We start from the raw sequence: 24865 nt of genomic DNA on the forward strand, positions 1-24865 counted from the left end.
TATATTTACTGAAAAATTTTCTTTTAGCTATAATAGCATCTCTCACTTCAACTTTTAACCATGCCAGTAGTTGTCCACCTTTTTGCAATGCATGGAATACTTCTGGTCTGGGCTTCCAAGATTGTATTTTTAAACATCTTACTACAAACTCTTAGCCTTGACAGCTGCTCCATTAAGTATTTGCCTAACCATTTTCCTTATTTCATCATAGTCTCCCTTTTATTTGTTTATTTAAAAGAATGTATTACTCATGCTCTCCAGTGTTCGGGGTGTGTAATTAAATGCTAACACTCAATTTCTTTAATGCCCTCCCTCCAATTATTAAGTCAAATTTGCTCAAGTTATGATCACTATTGCCAATTGGCCCCAAAATCACACCAAATCCTGTCTTCCACTGTGGTCTAGGTCTAAAATAGCTCCCCTCTTGTTGGTTCTTTTACCAGCTGCTCCATGAAGCAGTCATTTTTTCCATTTAGGAACTTCACCTTCTTAGCATGTCCTGATGTAACATTCACTCAGTCAATACTGGGGTACTGAAGTCACCATTATCACTGTACTGCTAATTTTGTTAGCTTCCTTAATTTCTATTAGCATTTCATTGTTTTTCTGTTTCTTTATGGCTAGGCGAATGGTAATATGCCCCAATGCTATTTTATCGCCTTTTTCACATTGAATTTCTATTCCTAAGGATTCTATAGTGCATTTTATTTCTTGTAGAACTTTTATCCTATTTGATTCAAAGCCCTCTATAATATATAATGTGACCCATCCACCAATTTGATTCATCCTTTCATTGCAATATAATTTATACCCTGGTATCCAGGTATTTACACCCACAAAAATGAAATTAATCTTTGGAGATGGGAGTGGTTCTGGAGGACTGGCAAAGAGCAGATGTCATCCCTCTTCATAAAAGTACTAAGAAGTTTGTAAATTTCAGGCCCATTAGCCTGACCTTGATGATGGCCAAATTAATGGACTCTACTTAAGGAAAGGAAGTATATTGATTCCAGCATATTACAGGATCCATGGCAGAATGTTTTTTACCAGACTGTGTCAAACAAATCTGATCAAATGTTATTGATTTATAATCCAGCTTTTAGACACTTCAAAGTGGATTATATTCAGGTATTATATGTACTTCCTTCTTCCCAGAAAGCTCACATTCTAAGGCCTGTGAAAAAAAAGAGGCGGGGGCATTAGTGAGCAGGCGACTGCATCGCGGTGGTGCGTTCTCGCCCGCTGCAGTTGCAGGCATGCTACACACTATTGCCCCCATAGTGCCAACGAAATAGGTATAGGCATTTCCAGCACTACTACCGGCGATAATGTGCAAAACATTATCGCCTGCAGCGCTACCGGCCTCTTATTTAACTAAACCCCACCCAAACTCCTCCCCTTTCCCTTATTTACATTTTAACATTGCGATGCAGTAGCTATTGTGTCGTTAGGATATTCTTGCATGTGACAACGGCCCATCGCGATTTGAAAAACGACCAGGTAAGTTTGTACCTGAGGCAAAGGAGGGTGAACTGACTTATCCAAGGACTGACAGTGAATTTTGAACCCTGACTTCTATGGTTGTAGCCCTCTAACCACTAGGCTACTCCTTCACTTGACCAGATAATTAGAGTAGGACCTGCATAAGAGGCTCATAAATTAATTCAGCAGCCTAAAGGTAGAACCCAAGGTAATCAAGCTGATTAGAAACTAGTTGAGCAGAAGACGACCATGAATAATGATAGAGTTAAGTTTAAGGAAAGGAGAGATATCAGAGGAGTACTTAAGGATTGGTCTTGGGTCCAGTTCTGTTTTGTTCAATATTATCACAAACAGATTGTGATAAATTGCAGGAAGACCTTCTGAGACTGGAAAATTGGGCATCCAAATGGCAGATGAAATTTAATGTGGATAAGTGCAAGGTGATGCATATAGGGAAAAGTAACCCATGCTATAGTTACACAATATTGGGTTCCATATTAGGAGCTACCACTCAAGAAAGAGGTCTGGGCGTCATAGTGGATAACACATTGAAATCGTCAGCTCAGTGTGCTGCGGCAGTCAAGAAAGCAAACAGAATGTTGGGAATTATTAGAAAGGGAATGGTGAATAAAACGGAAAATGTCATAATGCCTCTGTATTGCTCCATGGTCAGACCGCACCTTGAATACTGTGTACAATTCTGGTCGCCGCATCTCAAAAAATATATAGTTGCGATGGAGAAGGTACAGAGAAGGGTGACCAAAATGATAAAGGGAATGGAACAGCTCCCCTATGAGGAAAGACTAAAGAGGTTAGGACTCTTCAGCTTGGAGAAGAGACGGCTGAGGGGGGATATGATAGAGGTGTTTAAAATCATGAGAGGTCTAGAATGGGTTAATGGAATCAGTTCTTTACTCTTTCGGATAATAGAAAGACTAGGGGGCACTCCATGAAGTTAGCATGTGGCACATTTAAAACTAATCAGAGAAAGTTCTTTTTCACTCAACGCACAATTAAACTCTGGAATTTGTTGCCAGAGGATGTGGTTAGTGAAGTTGGTGTAGCTGTGTTTAAAAAAGGATTGGATAAGTTCTTGGAGGAGAAGTCCATTACCTGCTATTAATTAAGTTGACTTAGAAAATAGCCACTGCTATTACTAGCAACAGTAACATGGAATAGATTTAGTTTTTGGGTACTTGCCAGGTTCTTATGGACTGGATTGGCCATTGTTGGAAACAGGATGCTGGGCTTGATGGACCCTTGGTCTGACCCAGTCAGGGCCGGAGGAACCACTAGGCGAACTAGGCCTGTGCCTAGGGTGCCGCGATTTAGGGGGGCGCTGCGGCAGGCAGCAAAATTTTGAAAGAGCAAAAAGTGCCATTTCCAAATTCTGCCAGCCCCTGCCTCACTGTGCCACCCTCCCGACGCCCCCCCGTGTGGTCCAGCGGAGGGCCCGGGAGCGATCTGCAAAATGGCGCCGGTGGCCTTTAGCCCCTACCATGTGAAAGGGGCCAACCAATGGCACTGGTAGCCCCTGTCACATGGGAGGGGCTAAAGGCTACCGGCGCCATTTTGGTTAGTGGCATCCAAGGCCCCGGGAGCAGCAGATCGCTCTCGGGCCCCCACCTGGACCACCAGGTATTTTGTAAGTTTTCTTTTGGGGGGGAGGAGTCGGGGCTGTGACCGGGGACGGGGCTGGGGACGGCATGACAGGGGGGCGGCACAAGGCTGAAGGTGCCTAGGGTGCCCAATCCCCTTGCACCGGCCCTGGATCCAGTATGGCATGTTATTATGTTCTTATCCTGGGTATTGCTGCAGATAGGTTAGTAGGTAATGTTTTTCTTTTTCTGCAGATGACACTAAGATCTATGACAGAGTGAACACTCCTGAGGGAGTAGACAGAATCAGACATGATCTAAAAATGCCTGAGGGATGCCTGATTGTTTGACAGCTAATTTTCAATGCAAAAAATGTGCAGAATCATCTATTGTAGGTGCAGAAATCCAAAGGTACCACATGTGATAGGAACTGATATGGAAGTGCACCAATCAGAAATGAGATCTTGGTATGATAATACTGGATGTCCTCAAGGTAGAACAACAGTGCCACAAGTAGTATCCAGAGTCAGAGGAATGCTAAAGTGGATTTGTAGAGACATAACCAATAGAAAAAGAGAGAAGGAGTCACATGATGTGGTGAGCTGGGAAAGATGCTTCCTTCTGAGCTCCGGGTGCCACGCTCCTACATCTTCTGCCAATAACCCCAATCCTCTTTTTTCTATGGGCAGAGTACCTCAATATCTACAGAGCACATGTCGAATGTGCCTTATATAAACAAATCTTCTCCAAGGATGTCTGCACGGAGTGGAAAAAGAGATAAGGAGAGACCACGCAGCCCTTGAATATAAACCCCTGACTAGAGAGACCATAAAGACCAGCTTTAAGAGTCAAAACAGTGAGAAGTTTATTTAAGAAGAAAGGCGTGGTTTCTCCAGAAGCAGCAGGCATCACAAAGCAAATGGTGCATGCCCAAAACCTGCTCAGAGCTAATACTGCTAGTGCACAGCTTTATAAGGGATTGACTTCAGCCAATCAACAGGTGTCTACGTTTGCCCGCCCCTTTCCTTATGACCAATTATTACATTTGTGCCTGTGTACATACTTCGTTACTATGGACAGCTGCATTTGCTGTAGATTCCAGAAAATCAGTCCACCTAAGTTTCGTTTTCTGAACTCTGACGTCACCTGCACTAACCACATTCATACACCCTACAGTCAAAATGGTCGTGATGGCAGCAGAGCAAGATCTCGTAGCAGACCAGACCCCGCAGGTTACAATAATCTATGAAATCAAAGCAGTAGTTCTCGCTGTCCTTGACGAAAATTTGGCTGCCATCTCCTCCCAGTTGGAAGAAGTTAAAATTGCGATTACTACCTCGGCCCCAGAATGGATCAGGTTGAAGGCTGTGTCTCAGTTCTCAAAGATTATACACTAGCCAATATGACTAAAATAGCAGCCTTAGAAAAAACTGTAACAGAGCAGCGACAAAATTGGATAATTTAGAAAATTGTTCGAGATGCTCCAACCTAAGATTTTTGGGCCCACCTGAATTCTATAGAAGAATGGAGTCTGGGCGAAATTTTGGAAACATGGCTCCCAGATGCCTTGGGCCTTGAGGATATTAAATCTCACTTCCATATTGAAAGGGCACATCACATCGGGGTAAAAAAAGATGGAGATCCCAGATCACGAGTTGCAATTGTGAAGCTCCTGAAGTTCACCCACAAACAATTATGCAAGCATTTCGCAAATGCCTTGAACTGACCTACAGAAACTACAGGATCCAGATTTTTCAAGACTATTCGGCTAAGGTTGCCATTCTCCGCTGGAGCATTTCATTGATCTGCTCGACTCTTTTCAATAGTCAAATCCAATTCTCACTGCAATTTCCAGCCAAGCTGAGAGTTTGGTATGAAGGCAAAACCAAGGTTTTTGATCGCCCTGAAGAGGCCCAGTCTTTTGTAAATAAACTTCCGGAAGGAATGAGAGACTGAACCTGGTAACCATCAGCTCCATAGGTGGAAGGGAGATCTGGTCCAGACAAAAGAGTCAAAGTTTACAGGCCTTTACATTTACTTTCTTGTTTTTTGTTTTCTCTAACCGATGGCAAAGGACCAGCTATCTCATTGGAGGAAAATGTCCCCTGTGGATAGCGGTGAGACAGTGTTTATCTCTGCATGGAAGGATGGCTGGCGAAAAGACTGCCTTAGACCTGGTTTGTGTGGTCCAACAAATTAAGCTGATAATCTATGGTAATTGTACAGAATTCAAGACTGTTGTTTCCCCCTGTGAAATCTACACCAGATGGAAGCATACCTGCAGTTGTTTAAATTTGAAAGGGCTAGTGGCCATCATTCCTAAGATTATTTTCTGGAGGAATTGGGTCACTTTCCTCTTACAATAGTTTGGGATGTGACACCTGAACATGATAATCGCATGGCTCCAATTCCCTATTGTGTTTGGGGGACAAATTTTCTTTTGTTATATGTTGAGGGTGTACCAGGTAAAGGGGAATTTCAGAATATAACTTTATTATGTGATTCAGACGATTTTGGAGATATTTCAGTTTCCAGTTGGGGACAATCAGGGTCAGCTACAGCAATCCACTCATTTGATACCATTCTTTTGGGAATTTGCATTACTTCTCATTTGGGTTCCATAAGTTATCTATATCCCCTTGCAAAATTTGTGGCAGACGGGGCCTGGCTGGGAGCCATGCACACTATTATATATACCTTGGACTCTCATATTTTTTCTTTTGACGCAATGCACAGGGTAATTTCATGGAACATGAATGGCTTGGGCTTCCCTATCAAGAGGAAGAGGGTACTGCAACATCTGCGATGGTGCAAAGCGTCTGTGGCTTGTATCCAGAAAACTCACTTATCAAAAAGTGAGAATGAGAAATTATGTAAGGATTGGGTGAGCTCGTGCTATTCTGCTCCGACTAAAGATAAGAAAGCAGGAGTAGCTATCTTGATCAATAAAAATACTCCATTTACAGTAACTAAATCCATTTACAGTAACTAAGACCCCAACAGTAGATATATTCTCCTTACAGGATGCTTGAATGGAAAGGATCTTACTATTTGCAATATTTATGCACCCAATGATTATTCGCATTCTTTCTTTCATACTCTATATAATATGCTGATACTTCACTCTCAGTGGGCCCTTTTCCTTGTAGGAGATTTTAATACTGTACATGAAGCTTCTCTTGATAAATGCCTTTCACCTCCTCAAGAAGGGGCAACCAAGAGAAGAGGAGTAGCCTACCTTTGCCAGAAGCCTGGGGTATTGGATATTTGGAGATCCTTACATCCGGAAGAAAGAGACTATACACACATGTCTAGGACCCACACCTCTCTTTCTCAAATAGACTACATTTTGGTTACTCAGGAATTCTTTCCCCCATATTATTAAGGCTGCGATTGGTTCTCAAGTAATCTCGGACATGCTCCCATTTGGGCAGTCTTTGCTCTCTCAGGTACAGGGGTACGGGACCATATCTGGAAGTTTCCCAGTTTCCTGAGCTCTGACCCGGAGTTTCTGTCTTTTTTAAAGAAATGATGGGAAAATTATGCATTTTATAATCAACAGTATGTTCTTCTCCTCAACTTTTCTGGGAGGCTGGGAAGGCAGTTATGAGGGGCGAAATACTTCTGTTTTTAAGTGCCAGAAATGACTAAGTCAAACTATCCTTCAAGTTAAACACAGAGGGGCAGATGCAATACAGTGCACTCAGCCGAGCGCACTGTATAACCCGCACTCCAACGCGGGTTAAATAGGCGCTAATCCACCCCTAATGCAATAGGGGGATTAGAGCCTATTTAACCCGTGTCGGGCGCTCAGTGAATGTAATTGTGCTCATCACATGCAAATACATGTGAATGAGCCTATTACTCATTCACTCCACATGCAAAAAGATAAATGTGCATCTCAGGTGCACATTTATCGCTCAGCTATTAACACCTGCCTGGAGAAGGCATTAATAGCTGAGCGCAGGAAAAAGAAATGCAGAAAAAACTGCTTTTCTGTACTTCTTTTTTAAAGTAAAACAATAAAAATAAAAATAACTTGGCAGACTGCCGAGTTATGAAGACCAACGCCAGTAAACTCGGTGTTGGTTTTCATAACCGGCCATCTGCCAGTAATGAAAACAGCTGCCGAGTTTATCGGCATCGGTCTTCATAACTGACAGCCGCGGCAGGTCGCATTAGCAAGGAGGCGCTATGGTTGCGCAGGCGACCCTAGCGCTCCTTCCTAGTGCGACCCCCTAATTTACATATTGCATGGCGCCCCCCCTTGCGGGTGCCATGCATGTGTTAAGAAAGCGGGTGCTGAAAAGTCAGCGCCCGCTTTCCGTGAAAATTATTGCATCGGCCCCAGACATAGGAAATCTTACGTCCCCCTGGTTTCTGTTAGCTGTTTGTTCTGATTTATTCTCTGTTAAAACACTTTTCTTTCCCTTCACTTATTGTATTTGTAAATTGCTACTTCCACCTGCACATGACTTTTCTAAGTTATCAAGTCTCCGTGTCACCCTCCCCTTTCCTTTAATTTTACTATATTCCGATATTTGATGGACAAGATTTTTGTCATCTGTTTTTATTTCCCTCTTCTATCCAACACCTCTTTTTACCTCCTTACTCTCAGGTCAGCCTCCATTCCCCTTTTTCACTCCTGTGAGGATGGTAGAGCAGGCTTCACTCTCCTGGAGTCAGAAAACACGCTGACTCCAGCCTTTCTGAAGTAATATTCACTATACAAACAGACACAACGCCGAGAATCACTGCCTACCTGTGCAGTATTCAGCTTACGCACAGGTTTGTAGACTGTCTTCCCTCTGGACAGTGTTCCTTCACGCTCTTCTGGCTTGGACAGGATAGGTTACGAGGAGCTGCCTCTCCTGGAGACATAGGGTCCTCATGAACCCAGCTGCACTTAACACTCTTATTCCTGCCCAGCTGGTCCCGCTCACAGAGCTCTCTTCCTCTGTGGGCTTTAAGGTGGAGCAGGCATCTAGCCTGGTCCTGCACATGCAAACAAGGGAAAACGGGGTCACTCCGTTATACTCCCATTTCTTTTTCCGAGTTTTAGACTCGGAAATCTAAGCCTCAATCAACATTCTGTATCTCTGATCTTCTCCTATTCCCTCCTACCAATCTCTTTTCCAGACCATTTCTCCTTTCTTTCTTGTCACTCTCATATCATTTATCTGTATTCTGGTAGTTTTACAACCTCATTTAAATGTTTTGTTGCTCTCATCCTCCAGAAACCCATTCTTAAACTATTTGTCCTCTTAAGCTATCACTCAATCTCATTTCTTTCTTTTGAGTCTGTTATCCACCCATCATTTGTTGTGCATTTACACTCTGGGCCAAATTAATTCTTTTTACGACCTTTTCTAATCACTTCCTACTGTACATACAGACTGCTACTACTTGATATCAGTCACTAGCAATACAAAGTAGAACTGCAATGCTTCTAGAATCCCACAGCATCCTTTCCACAAAGCCAGACACTGCAAGAAGGTGCATAGGGCAGGTTCTGAAGTTCTATGGACTTTATAATATGCTGTCAGGAATGGATGTAAAGCAGGCCACAGTTCAAACTACCTTGTAGGAAAAGGAATACTTTGAGGCTCATGTTTTAAAAGGATCCCTGGTCAGGGGCGGAAGGCATGGTTTCAGAATCCCTAAAAAAAAAGGCATTGGCTGACCGTATCCCTGTTGCCACTTCAAAACTGTGGCAGGTATGCAAAGGCCCTTCAGCTCTACTTTTAGAGAGGCACAAAATACAGCAGAATAAATTGAGTTATAGTATTCGAATTTGTTGTGGCTATTTCAAGGAGAAATGCTGTTTCTATATGACAAAAAGTCTCAACCCTGTTAAAAAAAAAGGTAGAAAACTCCTACTTAGTTGCAAATGAAGATGCCTGCCACCATGGCCCAGTAAAGACTAATTACAATTGAACTGAGCCCACCTCCCCACCCCCAAAAGTAACACATTCCCAAAGAACTTAGAGACTGTCAGCATGTCCAGGTTAGTAAAAAAAAAAAAAAAAAAGCTGTAGTGGAGAAAAAAGTAAGAACAGAGGGCAAATTAGCAGCAGATCTGCTAAAGCAAACTGTCAGAGCACAGTCTGGTAGCCCTTGTCAGTGGACTTTCCAGTCACAAACCCGAAGAACGTTACAGAAGCATCTATTTCAGAATGATGAATGAGCCTTTGTGACATAACTGTGGAGTAAACAGGATTCAGCGGTTTCCCTACGTTCAGAATTAAGGAGCTGCTGCCACCCTCAGGCTAAACTTTTAAAAGCACGATGTCCCACAAATCTCACTGAATGTCATGTCCCTTTTTTAGCATTGAATATAAATAAATATGTATTATTACTATTGGTTATTATTATTAAGTAATGCTCTCTGTAGCACATTTGCCTTTTTTTGTTGCCCTATTCTTTCAGTAATGCTCAGTCCAAGCTTGTTAATTCTTACATTATTGATATTGAAGTATAGCATTAAGGGAGTTTTGTCAAATACCATAATTTCATTGACAAGCCTGAGGATGTAAAGCTGCACCAAATGAAAGAATTTCATGGATTATTAGGGGAGGAATATGTAAAGGGCATTAGTGTTAAATATGCTCTAACATGCACATAAAAATGCATTAGTTTGTTAGCTCACGTTATCATTAATGTGACCTAAAGCAAAAAGAGATTTAAATAGGATAAGAAGATGCAAAAATTGTAATTAGCTTATTTAAATTTGATGCAGGATAGTACAATTTTCATTAACTAAATTATCTGTATTAACTACACTTCTGAGAGACATAATTTTTTTGCATTACCAGCAGTGTAAAGTTTTTGCGTGAATGGCGGTGTTAACACAAATGAACTAGTTAAAGCAAAATCTCGTTTTTAGTGTACAATGAAGTAAAGGCCTTACAGATTTTGGTATATCATGAGTTAACAGCCCTGCTAACGCATGCATTAAAATCAATGCAATAAAGACCCATGTTAACACACTTTAGTACATAGACCCCTTAATGATTTGCATAAACCAGTTTAGCTAAATGACAGGTGATGTTATTAAGCCAGTCCAGAAAACCCTACAAGAAAAGGCAAAGGGAGGGGTAATTTAGCTCTCTGCAGGAACAGCTGGTGAAAGAAGCCTAGGGAGGAACAAATACCCTGATAAACTACAGTCTGTCAATTTATGCCATCTCTGAAAGAGACCCTGGGATAGAGATTAGGGACAAAGGGAGGGGGAGGGGGAGCAGGGCTGAAACACTGGGTTACCCACCTAGGGGGGGATTCACATCCCTAATTTAGGACAATAAAAGCAGGCTTAGTCTTGTGGAAGTCAGACCAGGCTGCAGGAAGGCACACCTGTGCAGTACACTGAGAAAAAGACTGCGTGCTACATGTTAGTGTTCGATGGTTACCTTTATAGCATTTCTTCGGAAAAGATTTTATTCAGAATTGAATGTGTTATTGCACAGCTAGCCGACTAACTTGTTTTATGCTCTGATGTGCTGGCTTTCCTTTTCTCCTGTGGCTTAGACTTGCACAGGGGACCTCCTTTTTTTGGAGCAGCCAGAGAAACTCTTAAAATGGGAGCATAAGAGAGAGCATGCTGCAAGGTTCTGGAGGGCGTTCCCATGAGAGACTCCTGACGGGCTTACAGACACCTTAAATCGTTACACGATACACAGAGACTATATAATTCATTCTCTTCTGAGGAGGAGCACTATTAAATTTTAAAGCGAAAGGTGTATTCTTCAGAACTACAGCAGACCTTAATTCACTGTCACTAGCTCTCTATAAAACTACTATATGTAAAAAAAAAAAAAATGCAATCAAATAAAAAAAAAATCACCTTTCTAAAAGCTGCTTGATGCGTTTGAAATGCATGTACACAATCAAGTGCGTAATGACCCAGGGCTGAGCTATGGGAGCTGCTGGTAGTTGCTTAGTGACAGAAAGGAGCCAGCACAAACGTGCAAACAGGATGAAGCACCAAGCCTTTTGAGCATGGCTCTGTTTCCACAGTGCTATTTTCCCTTCTGCTCGTCTTCATTACCTGCTGGTCCCCCTTGCTCCATAACGTTTCCTTAGAAAGGCTGTTCCGGCATATCATGTAGCTAGTTTTGTAAGGAAAAGGAAAACCTTCATCAAATACTCCATGTTAATTGCTTCATGTAATATGTATTTATTTATCTTAATAATAAAACCTCTCCCAGCACCAAAATACACACAGCTTTAATACAAATATGCTCAAATGTGCACAAATGAGTTGCTTTCAATGCAAAAATGCATGACAAGGAATCAGCAGCCTTGCCATAAATAAGTCCACTGTGCACTGTCCCTTTAATGTTAATGCTTCCTGGAGCAAAGATTTGGACCAGAGAATCTTGAATATTGGCAAGGTCCAGGGACCAAATTTATTTAGAATGTTTGAAAGATTTAACTCTGACAGCAGTCTGTGAGATGCCATGGAAGGTAATATGGCTATTAATTGTGAGAAAGGGAGAAACCTCATTGGCCCTCCTCCCCCAGTCCCAAGAGTGAGAGGAAGAGGACAGAGCAATTCTTTAAGTAGTCTAGAAAAAGCACAGCTTCAGCCTCACAGGAGTTACAAACAGCCTCCCCATGGCCATGCCAGCAAGAATTGGCTATTCATAAAACTGCAGCTCCGACCACCAGGGCCACATGATGTTACTGATGTTGGAATCTTCTTTCCAGACACCAGGTTAGATGACACATCTATCAGAGCTTCACCAGTACTGCCAGCTGAGAGAGAATTCAGCGGGGCACTGGCCATTGCATACTGACATTTGGTAATGTAGCTTATGACAAGTCCTATTGTAATTTACAGTCTTTTCTATAAAATAGGTTCTTAGTTTAGGGCTCATTTCATCCCTACTTTGGGACAAGAGAAAATTACAGCCAAGATATACTCAGTGTAGAATAAAACAAAGGTATTCTATGTTTAAAAAATGCGGCTGAGAAGCACTGCATATCACAGATAAGCTAAATAAATCCCCTTTACACAGGATTTTAGGATAGCTCCCACTTTCTAGCACATAGTAAAATAGTAATGACAGAAGAAAAGGACCAAATGGTCCATCCAGTTGGCCAGCAAGTTTCTTATGGTAGTAACTGCCGCTCCATAGAGGTTACCCCCCCATGTTACTGTTAAGGGTAGTAACTGCCACTCTGTGCAGATATACCCAAGCCTTATGATAATCCATAAAAATAAATTATTGCTAGCAATGTTTTTACTGGGTGACGAGCCATCTTGAAAATTCAGACAGTGCTGCTTGACATGCTTTGCTTATGGATTTGGCCATAGAAGCAGTCCTGTGCTTTTACCCTTACGTCTGCCTATGAATACCCCAGACCATAAAAGTCAGAGCCCATGATAGTTGTCATCTGACTCTAATTCCCCTTTTTCCCCTCCCACCATTGAAGCGGAGAGCAGTGTTGCAGTTGCGTCAAAGCATCAAGGCTTATTGGTTAAGAGTAGTACTCCCTATGTTTTCTGCTAAGGGTGGTAAGTGCCGCATCAGCAAGTTACCCCCATAAATGCATTATCGGGCTCATTATAAAAACAATGAGCCTTTTTATCCCTTTTTGGACATGCAAAGCTTGATATAAGAAAAAGAAGCTAAATGTGCTTGCCCACATGTCAGTCACTATGCAACTTCATTTAAATATACTCTGAACTCCTTGTCTCTGTTCCATAGGAAACAATAGGGGAAGTTCAGATGATGAAAGGTATAACATAAAATAACACTAAAGTCTTATACTATGCATATTAACTTATTTATATCATTGGATTTTTTTAGGAATATAAAATGATAAAAAGTAACTAGAAATGTTGAGAAATAATATTGACTCCCAGAGTGAGAAAATAATTAGGCATCTTGTACAAGTGTACGCGCTGTACACTAGCGCATCCCGAGCACCTCTTTTTGACCGGGTTTGACAGCTGATGCTCAATTTTGCCAGCGTCGGTTCTCAAACCCGCTGACAGCCACGGGTTCGGAAACTGGACGCCGGCAAAATTGAGCATCCGGTTTTCAAATTGAGCATCCGGTTTTAAATTTTGGATTATTTTTAACTTTTGGGACCTCCGACTTAATATCGCCATGATATTAAGTCGGAGGGTGTACAGAAAAGCAGTTTTTACTGATGTCAGTAAGGTGACCCAACTGAGACAGAAGGCTTTTTTGGCTAAAAAGCAATGTGTGTGACATTGGTGCATCATTTCTTTTACAATTTCCCCGCAAGTATATTTTGAAAATAGGTGTTAATAAATATATTTTCTTTGATCCAGACCAGTTGGAAGGATTTCTTCAAAACAGTGAAAGACCCTTACCTGTTCTCCCTTAATGTAGTATTTCCATTTTATTAAATGAGAGTGAGTTATACTTCTAATTGTAGTGCTGTTTCTTTTTTCTTTTTCCCTTTCCCTTTAGCTGAAAAGGTCCCCTATAAATGGTCTTAAGTGGATAAAAGTTTCTATTTATTACCTCGCATGTATATTGAAAAATTCTGAAAATAAAGCGTTAAGAAAAAAAGAATTAATCTCCAACATTTTAAAAGGAAAGCAGCAAACTTTGCAACTGTCTTTTGCTAGCCAAGACCGGACAGGTTTTCTGCAGATGTCAAATTTAGATTCAGCGATACCTGCTGCTTTCATTGTTACTCTTGCATTAGACCTTGATAGAGACTGGCTTGTTTTAAGATATATTTCAAGGTTAGAGATGTTCTGTTTATGAAATATAGATGTTTCCTTATGTTTCTTTGCTGTCACAGAAGAAAAGGATTTTTGCTTCTCGAACAAGTAAGATGTTAAGTCTTCACACTTGGAGTGATGTAATTCAATGGAGCCTGGAATGAGAAAATTACTTAAAAGCTTCTAAAAGCTTTTAGCATGCTCATCCGGTCATGTGTGGTCTGACCTGCCTTCAATGTTCGACATTCCATGGGACTCTTCGGTCTCAGTTTCTCTCTCTCTTCTGCTTTGAGTTGGGAAAGTTCCCAAATTGTCAAAAATTACCTTCACGTGGGGCCTCAGCCTTTTCCCCCTTCTTTCTCTCTCTCTAGGTAGACATTTCACTTGTTTTGAAAGTTTCCTTTATTTTTCACCAGCTGCACTGACATCGATGCATTGAGCACCATCCGTTGGGGTTTTGGTACATTTGAGTTGTTGAATTTTTGTCTGATGCCCAAGGACAAGGCAAGTGGCTTAAACCAAATCCGCTGGTGTGATGGCATCGTGTCTATCACAGATTCCCATAAGATATATATGCTTTGCCTAGGAGGACCATGTTGTCTTGGGGTGCTCACTATGTGAGAAGATGACCCCCCTTGAGTATATTGTTCCTGGCTGGAGCCAATGAAAAAGCTCTTCGAGCGAGTCAAGTCCAGCCCATTGGTATAGGTATCAAGGGATCCAGGAGCTGCACTGACTGCTGGTAGTGCATGGACATTGGGAGGGCATCAATCTCCTTCAAAACTGAGTGCTCAAAAGGATTTTGGAGATTGTCTAGCTCCTCCCACCCAAAGAGAGTACAGGATTCTACTTCTTCGGTATTGGCATCAAAGAATTCCAATCATATGCATTGGGAGAAGGCCAAGAAGCATTGGCATTAGTGTCCAATCAATATACAATGCTGGGAGCCAGAACATTCTGGCCTGCCTTGAATCCCCCACCTTCCAGAGGGAGGACAATGGTGTGAATGGGCAGACTAGGGAGGCTGTATTATGGTGTTTTTCTGCCAGCATGTTTCTATGTTTCTATTCTTGGGAATTGCAACAGCTTCCAAAAGTCCAGATATAAGTCACTGATGTTACTCAAATGACCCAGGAAGATGTGGCCTTTCCAGCTGATTCCCAAATTATATTGGCATTGACAGTTTAAGTAGTAGCTGGATAGAAGGATCCAAAAAGTCTTGGACCACAAGATGGCAAGTATTGGTGCCCCAGCATCAGCAGCATCTGTGTCCTTGCAGACTGATGTCCAACCCTTGTTGGAGACTCTTCGGGCATCCAGCAGAAAAGCCCTGTGACCAGTTCCCAGAGTGACATTGGCATCAGATACCTCTGCACCAATGTTAATTTGTAGCACATTGGGGTAAAAAGCTTAATCAAGGTGCAAAAGTTCATCAGAGTCAGACCCCAACAGAAAAGTGCTATCCACTGAGGTATTGCCTGCTATCTGAATGCCATATTCAGGCTCAGATTCAGAATATTCCTGGGGATATGGATCTGGGAACTTCTTTTTGAGACAGTTGGAAGGGAGGAAGGTGTAGATGCAATGGGTGGAACTTCTTTTTTTGTGTACTGCTACAGGTTTTTCTATGTTACCATATCTTTTAGTTGGTTGTTCATTCCGGGGTAGCTTGGGCTGATCACATCTGATGCATCAAGCATAACACTTGGATCATTTTTCATCACCACTAAGTCCCAAATGAACCTGGAGAAAACTGTGAAAGGTAGAAAAGCAACATTATTGTTCATTTTATTTCTTATTCCTTGGGAAACCCATTTTTCATGCAGGCTGTATGGCAGTTTCTTCAAGATTGGCCTTATTCTGTAGGCAGTGTATAGATAGCTGAAGTCTGGAAGATATGGGGGTCGACTTTGGCTGCCTCTGATTCCAGTAGTAGATCTCCAAGATCTTGCAGCTTGTGATTATCTTTGAGATGTTTGGAAATTCTCAGTCCTCTTAAACAGAGCACTCTCAATTGCTTCTGGGATTCAATAACATTGTTCAAGTCTTTTCCACTAATGCTCAGGCCCACTGAGGGATTATGTATGTACATTGACCTTAGCCTCTTTACACGTTCTGAAGATTTGTTCCCTATTTCACCAACAGGTTAATCTCCTCACTTGAAGTAATGTTCAGTTCTGAAATTACACCTTTGATTATAGATTTCCATACTCTGAAGGTTTCCAGGAGGTCATTGAATGTGGTGAGCCATATATTGACAAACTCACTATTTAGCAAGATCTGATATGGCTGTGGCCTCAATCTGGGAATGATGAAATACTTGTAGGAAGCTCTTGGAAGTTATCTTTACATCCTTTGTTTATCATCTGACATACCAGTTTTGAATACTAAGGTAGGACACATTTGGTCATGTGCATTCTGGCCATGTGAAGGGCATGTGTCAAGTATTCTTGGTGGAGGCAAGTTTGTAGCCATATCATGACCCCAATTTACATGGATTAGTTGAGTGTAGGTATGAAATAGTATGTATCTCTGTGCAGGCATACCTGATCTGGAGCCAGTGGTAATGCAGCCATCTGACCTCTTGGTAGCCCTCGAGGGCTGGGAATGATGACTAGTGCTTTACACAGAATAAAAGTATGGACAGCAGTATTAGCAACAGAAAAAGAAAAGGCTGATGTGGTAGCAGGACACTGTGTAGCAGGATAACAGGCAGAAAGACATCTGTGGCGAGAGAACAGTAACTAAATAGAAGATATTTTGTAAAGAGTACGCATAGGTGTGGAGTAGATTCTACCCCAGTTACAGAAGTGAGTGTTTAGGTGGAGCTAGCAAAACTAAAAATTGACAAGGCCATGGAGACAGATTAAAAATAGCCCAGGATATCAAAGGAGCTCACAGTGGTCCTGGCATGTCCACTAAAGAAGCTGTTCAATAGATCCCTGAGACTGAAGTGGTACCACAAGATTTGAGAAGAATGATTGTAGTTCTGCTTCACAAAAGTGGTAACAGAGAGGAGGTTGGCAGAGGTAAAGTTAGCCATACCTCAGAAGTGGGAAAGTTCATGGAGATCCTACTGAAGGAAATGATAGTGAACTATCTACAATCCAGTGAGTTGCAGGATCTGAGGCAAAATGGTTTTCATCAGAGGAAAGTTGTGTCAGGCAAGTCTAATTGATAGAGAATTTGAAGAGCATTTTATATGAGTAGATCAAAGAAGAGCACTTTTGATACAATCCCCTATAGGAGACTCATGAATAAAATGAGTAGCCAGGGAGTAGGTACCAGGGTGATGGAATGGATTAGAAATTGGTTGACTGACAGATGACAGCACGTATTGATAAATGGAACTATCTCTGAGAAGAGAAGGGGCCAGTTCTGTTCAATATCTTTGTGAGTGATATTGCCGAGGAGTTGGAAGGAAAGGCTAGTCTTTTTGAAAATGACAAAAGATATGGCTTAGAGTGGGCACTCTTGAAGGAGTAGAGAGAATAAGAAGTGATCTAAGAAAAACATGGAGGATGGTCGAAGGTTTGGCAGCTAGGATTCAATGCCAAGAAGTAGAGTCATGCATTTAGAGTATAGTAGTCCAAAGGAGCTATGTGTGTTTGGAAGGAGGAGGCGATAAGACTGATATGCATGGACCAAGAAAGAGACCTTGGGATGATAGTATCTAATAATCTGAAGGCAGTGAAGGAATGTGACAAGGCAGTGACTCAGGCAAGAGGGATGCTGGGCTGCATAAAGAGAGGCATAACCAGCTAGAAAAAGGAGGTGATAATGCCCCTATAGAGGTCATTGGTAAGGCTTCACCTGGAGTACTGTATTCTATATTTCAAAAGGGATTGAGATAGGATAGAAACGATTCAGAGAGAGGCAACCAAAATGGTGTGGGGTCTGCACCCAACAAAGAGACTTGAGGATCTATTTATGTATACCTTAGAGGAGAGAACAGTCAGAAGAAATATAATACTTTTAAATACCTGAGAAGTATTAATACTGTACAAGAATCAAACCTTTTCCAAAAGGAAAGGAACATGAAGATCTAGGGATCAAGTTATTAAACTCCAAGAGGCAGACTCAAGAGAAACATCAGGAAATATTTTTTATGGAAAGGGTGATGAATGCATGGAATGCCCTTCCAGAAGAAATAGTGAAGACAAAAACAGTAATAAAATTCTAAACGGCATGGGATAAGCACAGAGGATCCCTAATGGCTAGAGCAGTGATTCTCAACCAATGTGTCACCAAGAGTTGGAAGGTGTGTCACCAAAGATTTGACATAGCAAGCCTATGCATTCTATAACAGCCACATTTGCTTGCTGCTTGAGGAGAGTGCAGAGTAAGGAGCTGGTACTTAAAATTCCTCATCACCATTCCCTGTTGCTGCTTTTCCCTCAACCCTGGCAATCAAAGCCACCACCAATCCAAGCCAGAAATATGGCATTTATTTCTTTATTTATTTAAAAATGTTTCTATATCGCCTTTACAAACAAGGTTTAGTCAAAACGGTGTACAAAAATATAAATCAAAAAATAAAATTTAATTAAAATTACAAAAAACTATAATAAAAAATAAAAACACAATAAATAAAAATCCATAAATTATTAAATTTCAACATTCAGACATAACATAATCAAAGTAAGTGCCATGTAATTGAAAAGGTTTAGAGGGCATGCTCTATCTGGCCCTGCCATCCTGCCACACCTCCCCCTCTCCCTCCAGCTTCTTGGAATTTCATTTTTTTCTCTGTATGCTTATTTATAATTTATGGTCTTTTATTCTGTATTAGATGAGTCAGTCTGCAATCTGCATGTTTAACAGAGGTGAGGGATTCTGCTAACTAGGATGTAGATTCTGTGTAGGAATCTAGAGCAGTCTGACTTTCTTTGTTTTTCCAATAGTAAGTGTACTGTGTTCTATATTTGCAGTCTTGCTTTCTCATAGGTAAAGTTGTTGCTGTTCAAGTCCTTGGTGTTGGTACTCTTATGGTCTGGCTGGTATGCTATATAATTTCTCGGCCACGACCCCGAAACACTCCCGGGCCATCACCACGCCCCCGACATGCCCCTGGAACGCCCCGAACGTCACGCCGCACCCCCGACACGCTCCCCGACATGCCCCCTAGCAAATCCCCGGGACTTACGCACGCCGCCGAGCCTATGCAAAATAGGCTCGGCGCGCGCAGGGGGGTTTTGAAAGGGTTACGCGCATAACTTATGCGCGTAACCCTTTTAAAATCTACCTCTAAATGTTCCTATCTCCTCTCAGCAGAACACTTTTTATCAGCCTACTTCAACTCACATAAATAGAAGAGGAGCACATGCAGCCAGATGGAGTCCATCCACAAAAGACAAGTCCCAACTTCTTGGAACCTAGAATCCAGGACCCACAAGCAGGAACCACTCTTCCATATCCGTTCCCTAGGATGTGGCAGACTGAAACTCAAGGGACCAAAGGCATGTGTTCTTCCTGCATTACATGCTGCTGAATGATCTGCCATGGACCATGCATTACAGTTCTTGTATTCCATAGCAGATTGCAACCTATCACTCCCCTCCTCCACGCCCAACCCAGAGAGTGGAGATGGTGAGGAGATAAATGCAGGAGAGGGGGAGGTAGGCTGAGAGGGAAAAAGAAAGGTAAATCAGGAGATGGGGAAAATGAACAGAGTGAAGCGAGATAGGCATTGAGGGGAAGATGGACTGGAAGAGGTAGATAGATAAGGAAGGAATGGATGTTGAGAGCAGGAGAGGGGAAGTAGGGGAGATGGATTATAAAGGTGGCAGAGATGAGACCTACAAAGGAGGAGATGTAGGCGGGATGGAATGAGAGTTCATAAGCAGGAGAAATCAAAGGCAGGGGAGGTGGAGGACTGAGAATGTGCAATGGGTGAGAGTTAGGGTGGTGGTGGGAGAGGGGGAGGGGGAGGGTGACAGACATGAAGGGAGGGGTATAAGGACATACAAGATAGTGAGAGAGCTTCAAGGAATCATAAAAGTTGAAGTGGTGATATAAGGAGAAAATAGAGGGCTTTATTCCAAAGTTATATTTCCTTTTCTGAGGCTATGGAAAAATATTTATTGAATAAGACTCACAGAAAGAAGGGACATGAGAGAGAAGGATTAGAAAAAGACAGAGGGAAAGGCAGAGAAACAGAAGAAGATGATGAAAGACAAAAGGAAATACAGCATGGGAAAGGAGAACCAGGAAAATGAATCAGAAGAACAGATAAGATGAAACCAGAAGTAAGACTGAGAACAGAGCATTGATGAAAAAAATCCAGATAGGAGAGGCAGAAAACATCAGCATGTGCTCAGCAAGTTAAGATTGGTACATTTTCATCATATTGGCATCCATTAACATCTGAAGTACCTCAGGACTCGGCGCTTTCCACAGCTCTGTTCACTATCTACCTTACTCCGTTATGTTGCTTACTTGCTCAGCTAGGAGTATCATACAAGCTTTATGCAGATGTTTTTCTAATCAGATCAACATGGTTGGTCACCTCACAATTCCTTTCACTTTGTTTGAGTTCCATAAGAAGTTGGCTTTATTCCAATAATCTTATACTAAAAATGAGTAAAAGTGAAATCTTCATATTAGGTGAGCCTTCTGTTGTGTTTGGCAGCCCATGGGTCCGTCCCGTGGACCACTGCTCTTACCTCTGCCCACAGAGCCTTCTGGTGCCTCAGCCCCAGCCTCCTTTTCCTCCCTATGCAGCAGGCCACACCATGGCCTGACAGCACACTGTGCAGTACTTGCAGCAGGACACCGCCGTTCCTGGCCCCATTCCCTTTAGGGAGCACGTGCACTGACTGCTGGCAATTTAAAGTGCCAGTGGTGGGAATCCAGCAGAAGCACCTCCTGATGATATCATAGCCTGCTCAGTATTTAAGGTCTTCCTGGATGACCCTTTAACGCCTTAGCAATAGGTTGTCTCTTCTGAGAAGTGCTTTGCCTCAACGCTCTTGATTCTGGACTTCTGTTTCTGGTTCCTGTTCCTGAGTACCTGTGTCTTGATCTCAATTCTGTTCACTTGGCTTCATCTTGAATTCTTACCCTCGTGGTCAGTCTTCTCCCATCTGTCTGTGGTACCTTGTCTTGCTCCTGTGGTCCCTTGTCTTCCTTGGATTGAATTTCTGGCTTGACCTCGGATCAGATTTCTGAATTACTTCAGAATGGACTGTGGCTTTATCTCATATTGGAACTTGATACTGCTTGACCTCTGCCTGCCCTGACCACTATCTAAACATCAACACTGAGTGAACTCCATCTGTCTCTGACTATAGCCCTCACCTGACTCCATTTGCCTGCTGCCCATCCTGACTGCTGCTTGCCCTGACTCCACTTTCTCCATGCTAGCCTGCAACTTCTTCTATGTGACGGATCTTCACCTCCACAGAGGCCTGCGCCTAAGTCCAGCTGACCAAGCACCCGAGGGTTCAAACTAAGGGGAATGAGAGCTGGTATTAGTGAAGCTCCAGTTGGGTCTCTGCTTCAGTTCGCTCTTCCTTCCGATGGTGAGGACTTGCAGGGCTCCTCCCTGCAGGAAGCACCAACTCCCCCTTGGCCTAAGGGTTCACATTTGCAACACCTTCTCTGTACTTCATTCCTACATCTGTTATTTTTTGTGGCAATACAATTCTCAGATCACAGAAAGTCTGAAATTTAGGAATTTATAAAGATATACCACTATCTATGATTCCATAAACAAAATCTGTTATTCAAAGTTCATTCATGAAATTAAAGTTATCTAAAACCTCTTTTTAAGTTTTCCAATTTTCAAATGGTTCTATAAACACTCATTTTGCCAGGAATTGATTGTTGCAACTCTTTATATTTTATTTATTTATTTTATTTAAGGTTTTTTTATACCGGCATTCATGAACTCGTTCACATCATGTCGGTTTACAGAAAACAGGGGTGCGAATAATACAACCAAAAACAAAAATAACGTGATGAAGAGAGGCAGTTACAATTAACAAGGGCTAATGAACTGGGATCCAGTTCATTAGCCCTTGGATTCATTAGCCCTTGGATTCATTAGCCCATATATCCAGGCTTACCTCTATCTATTTTATAACCCCTTCAGATTATTCAAAATGCTGCAACCTGTTTATTAACAGGCATAAAGATATATAAACACATTATACCAATACTTAAAATATTGCACTGGTTACTAGACTCATATCGCCTCCAATATAAGAATGTCATAATTATTCACAATCTGCTTCATAATATTTCCTCCCCTTGGATGGAATCTACTTTACGAATTCACAATCCTTCATGTCCCTTACTCTCCACCAGCAAGTTCCTCCCAGATGTTCCCTCTCCAAAACTAGCCCATCCCTCAATTACATGTGGATGTTCCTTCTTAATTTATGGTCCTACTCTATGGAACTCTCTTCCTTGTATCATTCAGCTTACCACAGATATAAAGGAAGTCAAGAAACTCCTTAAAACCTATTTATCCTCGCCTTTGCTGATATTGATTAATCTATCCACTGTTTTCTGAGTTGTGAATTTCTAGCCTTTTATGGATTGACCTGATTTGTAAGGTTATATTGTTTGTTTTAATATTTTGTTTATTATGGTTTTGGGGAATTTTTAACAAATTTATTATTCCTTTTGTTGCCTGCCCCAGACATTTATTGGAGGAGTGGGATATAAATGCTTCTAAAAATAAATAAATAAATACATAAATAGACCAACCCTTGAAAAATATTTTAAATATTCTATATGCTATATATATCCAAAGCTGTTGAAAAATCGTGTCCAATTCCCACAGCAGTGATGCAGCTCTAGGCATGCCCTTTGGGCCGTAGAAGGCACTGGGTTTCTTCACTGTAAGATTTGTATTGCAATTTCTGGGCAGCCATGTTATTTATTTCTTTGTTTCAGTTTCCCACAATTGCAGAAGGTATAACTCCCACATTTTTTTATATGGTGTATATGAAATCATTCAACCTTGCCCTTTGTGTGTTCCTTGATGCCAAAGGTTGCCGGTGCAAGATTTAAACTTGAATCCATCTCTAATTGTAAATATATTTGTTAAAAATCCATACTATTTCTAATAGCAATATTACAAAATTCAGTTATCCAATACTGTCCAATCTATGTATCTCAGCATCTCCATAATATTGATTTAAAATGAGGAAGCAGAACTTACCACTTGACTTGCATCATATGCCCAAGGAAGGAAGAGCACACCGGTGTTATATTTCTCCCAGTGCGAAAGCATGAAGGTAAAGAGAATGACACAGGAAACTGAATACATCCTGGCTGCAGGGATCCCTGTCTGTCCTGTACAGCCAAAGACAGAAAACAGGGAGAAGGTAAAGACGGAGGCAGCCCAGCTATCCAGTCCATGGTCAAAGAGCTCTCCCAAAGGGCTACTGGACTGAGTTCTTCTGGCATGCTTCCCATCAACAGAGTCTGCAATACAGAACAAGAAAACTATCTTAGGGCATGGAGAAAAAGTTGTTGTCATCGTTAAGTTCTGTGCTGTACAGTTGTTTAAAAAACATTAGTCCTAGGCAAAGACAGATTGGGAACCTAAAACAGCCTGCCCTAGCCTTCAGAAAAGCAGTTCATGTCTGCCTGACCCCCACTCCTCTCAAATTTGCTTATGCTCCTCTTCTTACCTCTTATCCTCCCAGCACAGGCTACAAGTCCCCCTCCCATTACCAGTGATGCCAGCTGTTTCTCCTCAACTCCTTCCCCCTTTACTCTCCCCTGCGTCTCCTCTCCCCCTCCCCTTAACTACTTTCCTATCCCCACGTCCTCTTATCCCTTTTCCCCTTTGCTCTCTCTTTGCTTTCTCCCTTTAAGGCCTCCCATTTCATTCCTTTTGTCCCTCCTGCTTGTGGCAGCAGGAGGTGTAACCCCGAGGCACTGTTTAGACAGGTGAGTCTCCATCACTGCACTCCGCTTGGAGTTATAAATCGGCGGGTCTTGTGATAATTGCAGGAGACCTAGCCATACCATGCATTTCAAAGTGAGGTACGGAAATAGCACAGCAGTCCTGAGTTGCACATTAGAGCAGTTCCGGGCAGGAGTGTGAAAGGGGCGTGGTATGATTGCTTTGTGCTTCCATGAAGGCACTGGAGTAGCCTGTATGGTGCAACCGTTACAACCCTAAACAGCAATAGGACAACTGCATCGGGCTTCCAGAAAGGCTAGTGTGACTTGCATGAAAGGACCATGGCTACAACCTAAACTTCAAAGAGCATGAGGAGACAAGTTGTTTTTGTTTTTTTTTCAGCGGTCTCACTAACCTTGGTGGCTGTGTACATTATTACAAACCTTGGTAATAAGACATAAAAGGGAGCCTGGATGTTGGCTTAAGTGCTGGTCTTGTGAGAAATTAAAACAGAGGTGGTGGTCACCCTCACTATGGCAAACTCTGGGCATGCTTGGGTGAGGTATGGTAGGCAGTGCTAGATAAGATTGCAGGGTCGGGTAAAAGATATGGGGAAGGGGGCGAGCTGATGTTGACGTCCATGTGGCAATTTATATGAACATCTCCCCGAAGTGGATGCCTCAAACGGGCACACTGGGTGGACCATGTTTGTCTTTATGGGGGTAATTTCTACACATAAAAAACATGGGTGTATGTGCATAAATGTCTCCTCCTAAAACTGTACGATGTTTGTACATGCACAATCTGATTTCATTTGCACTTTTAGCCCTCGTCTTTGCAGAACTATGTTGTTTGTCTTGTACTGATTTTATTTGTTGTTCAATTGTTTTTTCTTTGCTGTAATCCACTTAGAAGGATATATTTCACTATAGTAGGAATATAAAAATTGTAAAATAAATAAATGAACTAAAGTGAGTATCACTGGGACCTTCTATCTTACAGCATTATAAGCTGCCAGCTTTACTTTAACTACATAGTTGGATGTATAGCAAAGGGTGGGGGAGGTTGCTGTTTCCCCTCCAAGTTGTGAAGAGGGTGAGAAAAAAAAAAACAACTTTGACACTAACAAAAAGGAGAAAATTCAAAATGCTCTAAGTTCAAAAATATCCTACGCAGGGTAGTGCTGGTCTTACTTCCTCCAGGGAGTAGATG

General features: G+C 41.9%; 1 protein-coding gene across 1 annotated transcript in view; it reads right to left on the bottom strand.

Moving 5' to 3' along the window:
* The window catches only part of LOC115085338 (ethanolaminephosphotransferase 1-like), a 195156-nt gene that overhangs the window by 119445 nt on the left and 50846 nt on the right, over positions 1-24865 (bottom strand). Inside the window, exon 5 of the mRNA XM_029591240.1 lies at positions 22961-23226. Coding sequence (XP_029447100.1) covers positions 22961-23226 — 266 coding nt within the window. The remainder of the gene's footprint in view (positions 1-22960; positions 23227-24865) is intronic.

The sequence above is a fragment of the Rhinatrema bivittatum genome, chromosome 2, assembly GCF_901001135.1.
Source record: "Rhinatrema bivittatum chromosome 2, aRhiBiv1.1, whole genome shotgun sequence".
Taxonomy (NCBI): domain Eukaryota; kingdom Metazoa; phylum Chordata; class Amphibia; order Gymnophiona; family Rhinatrematidae; genus Rhinatrema; species Rhinatrema bivittatum.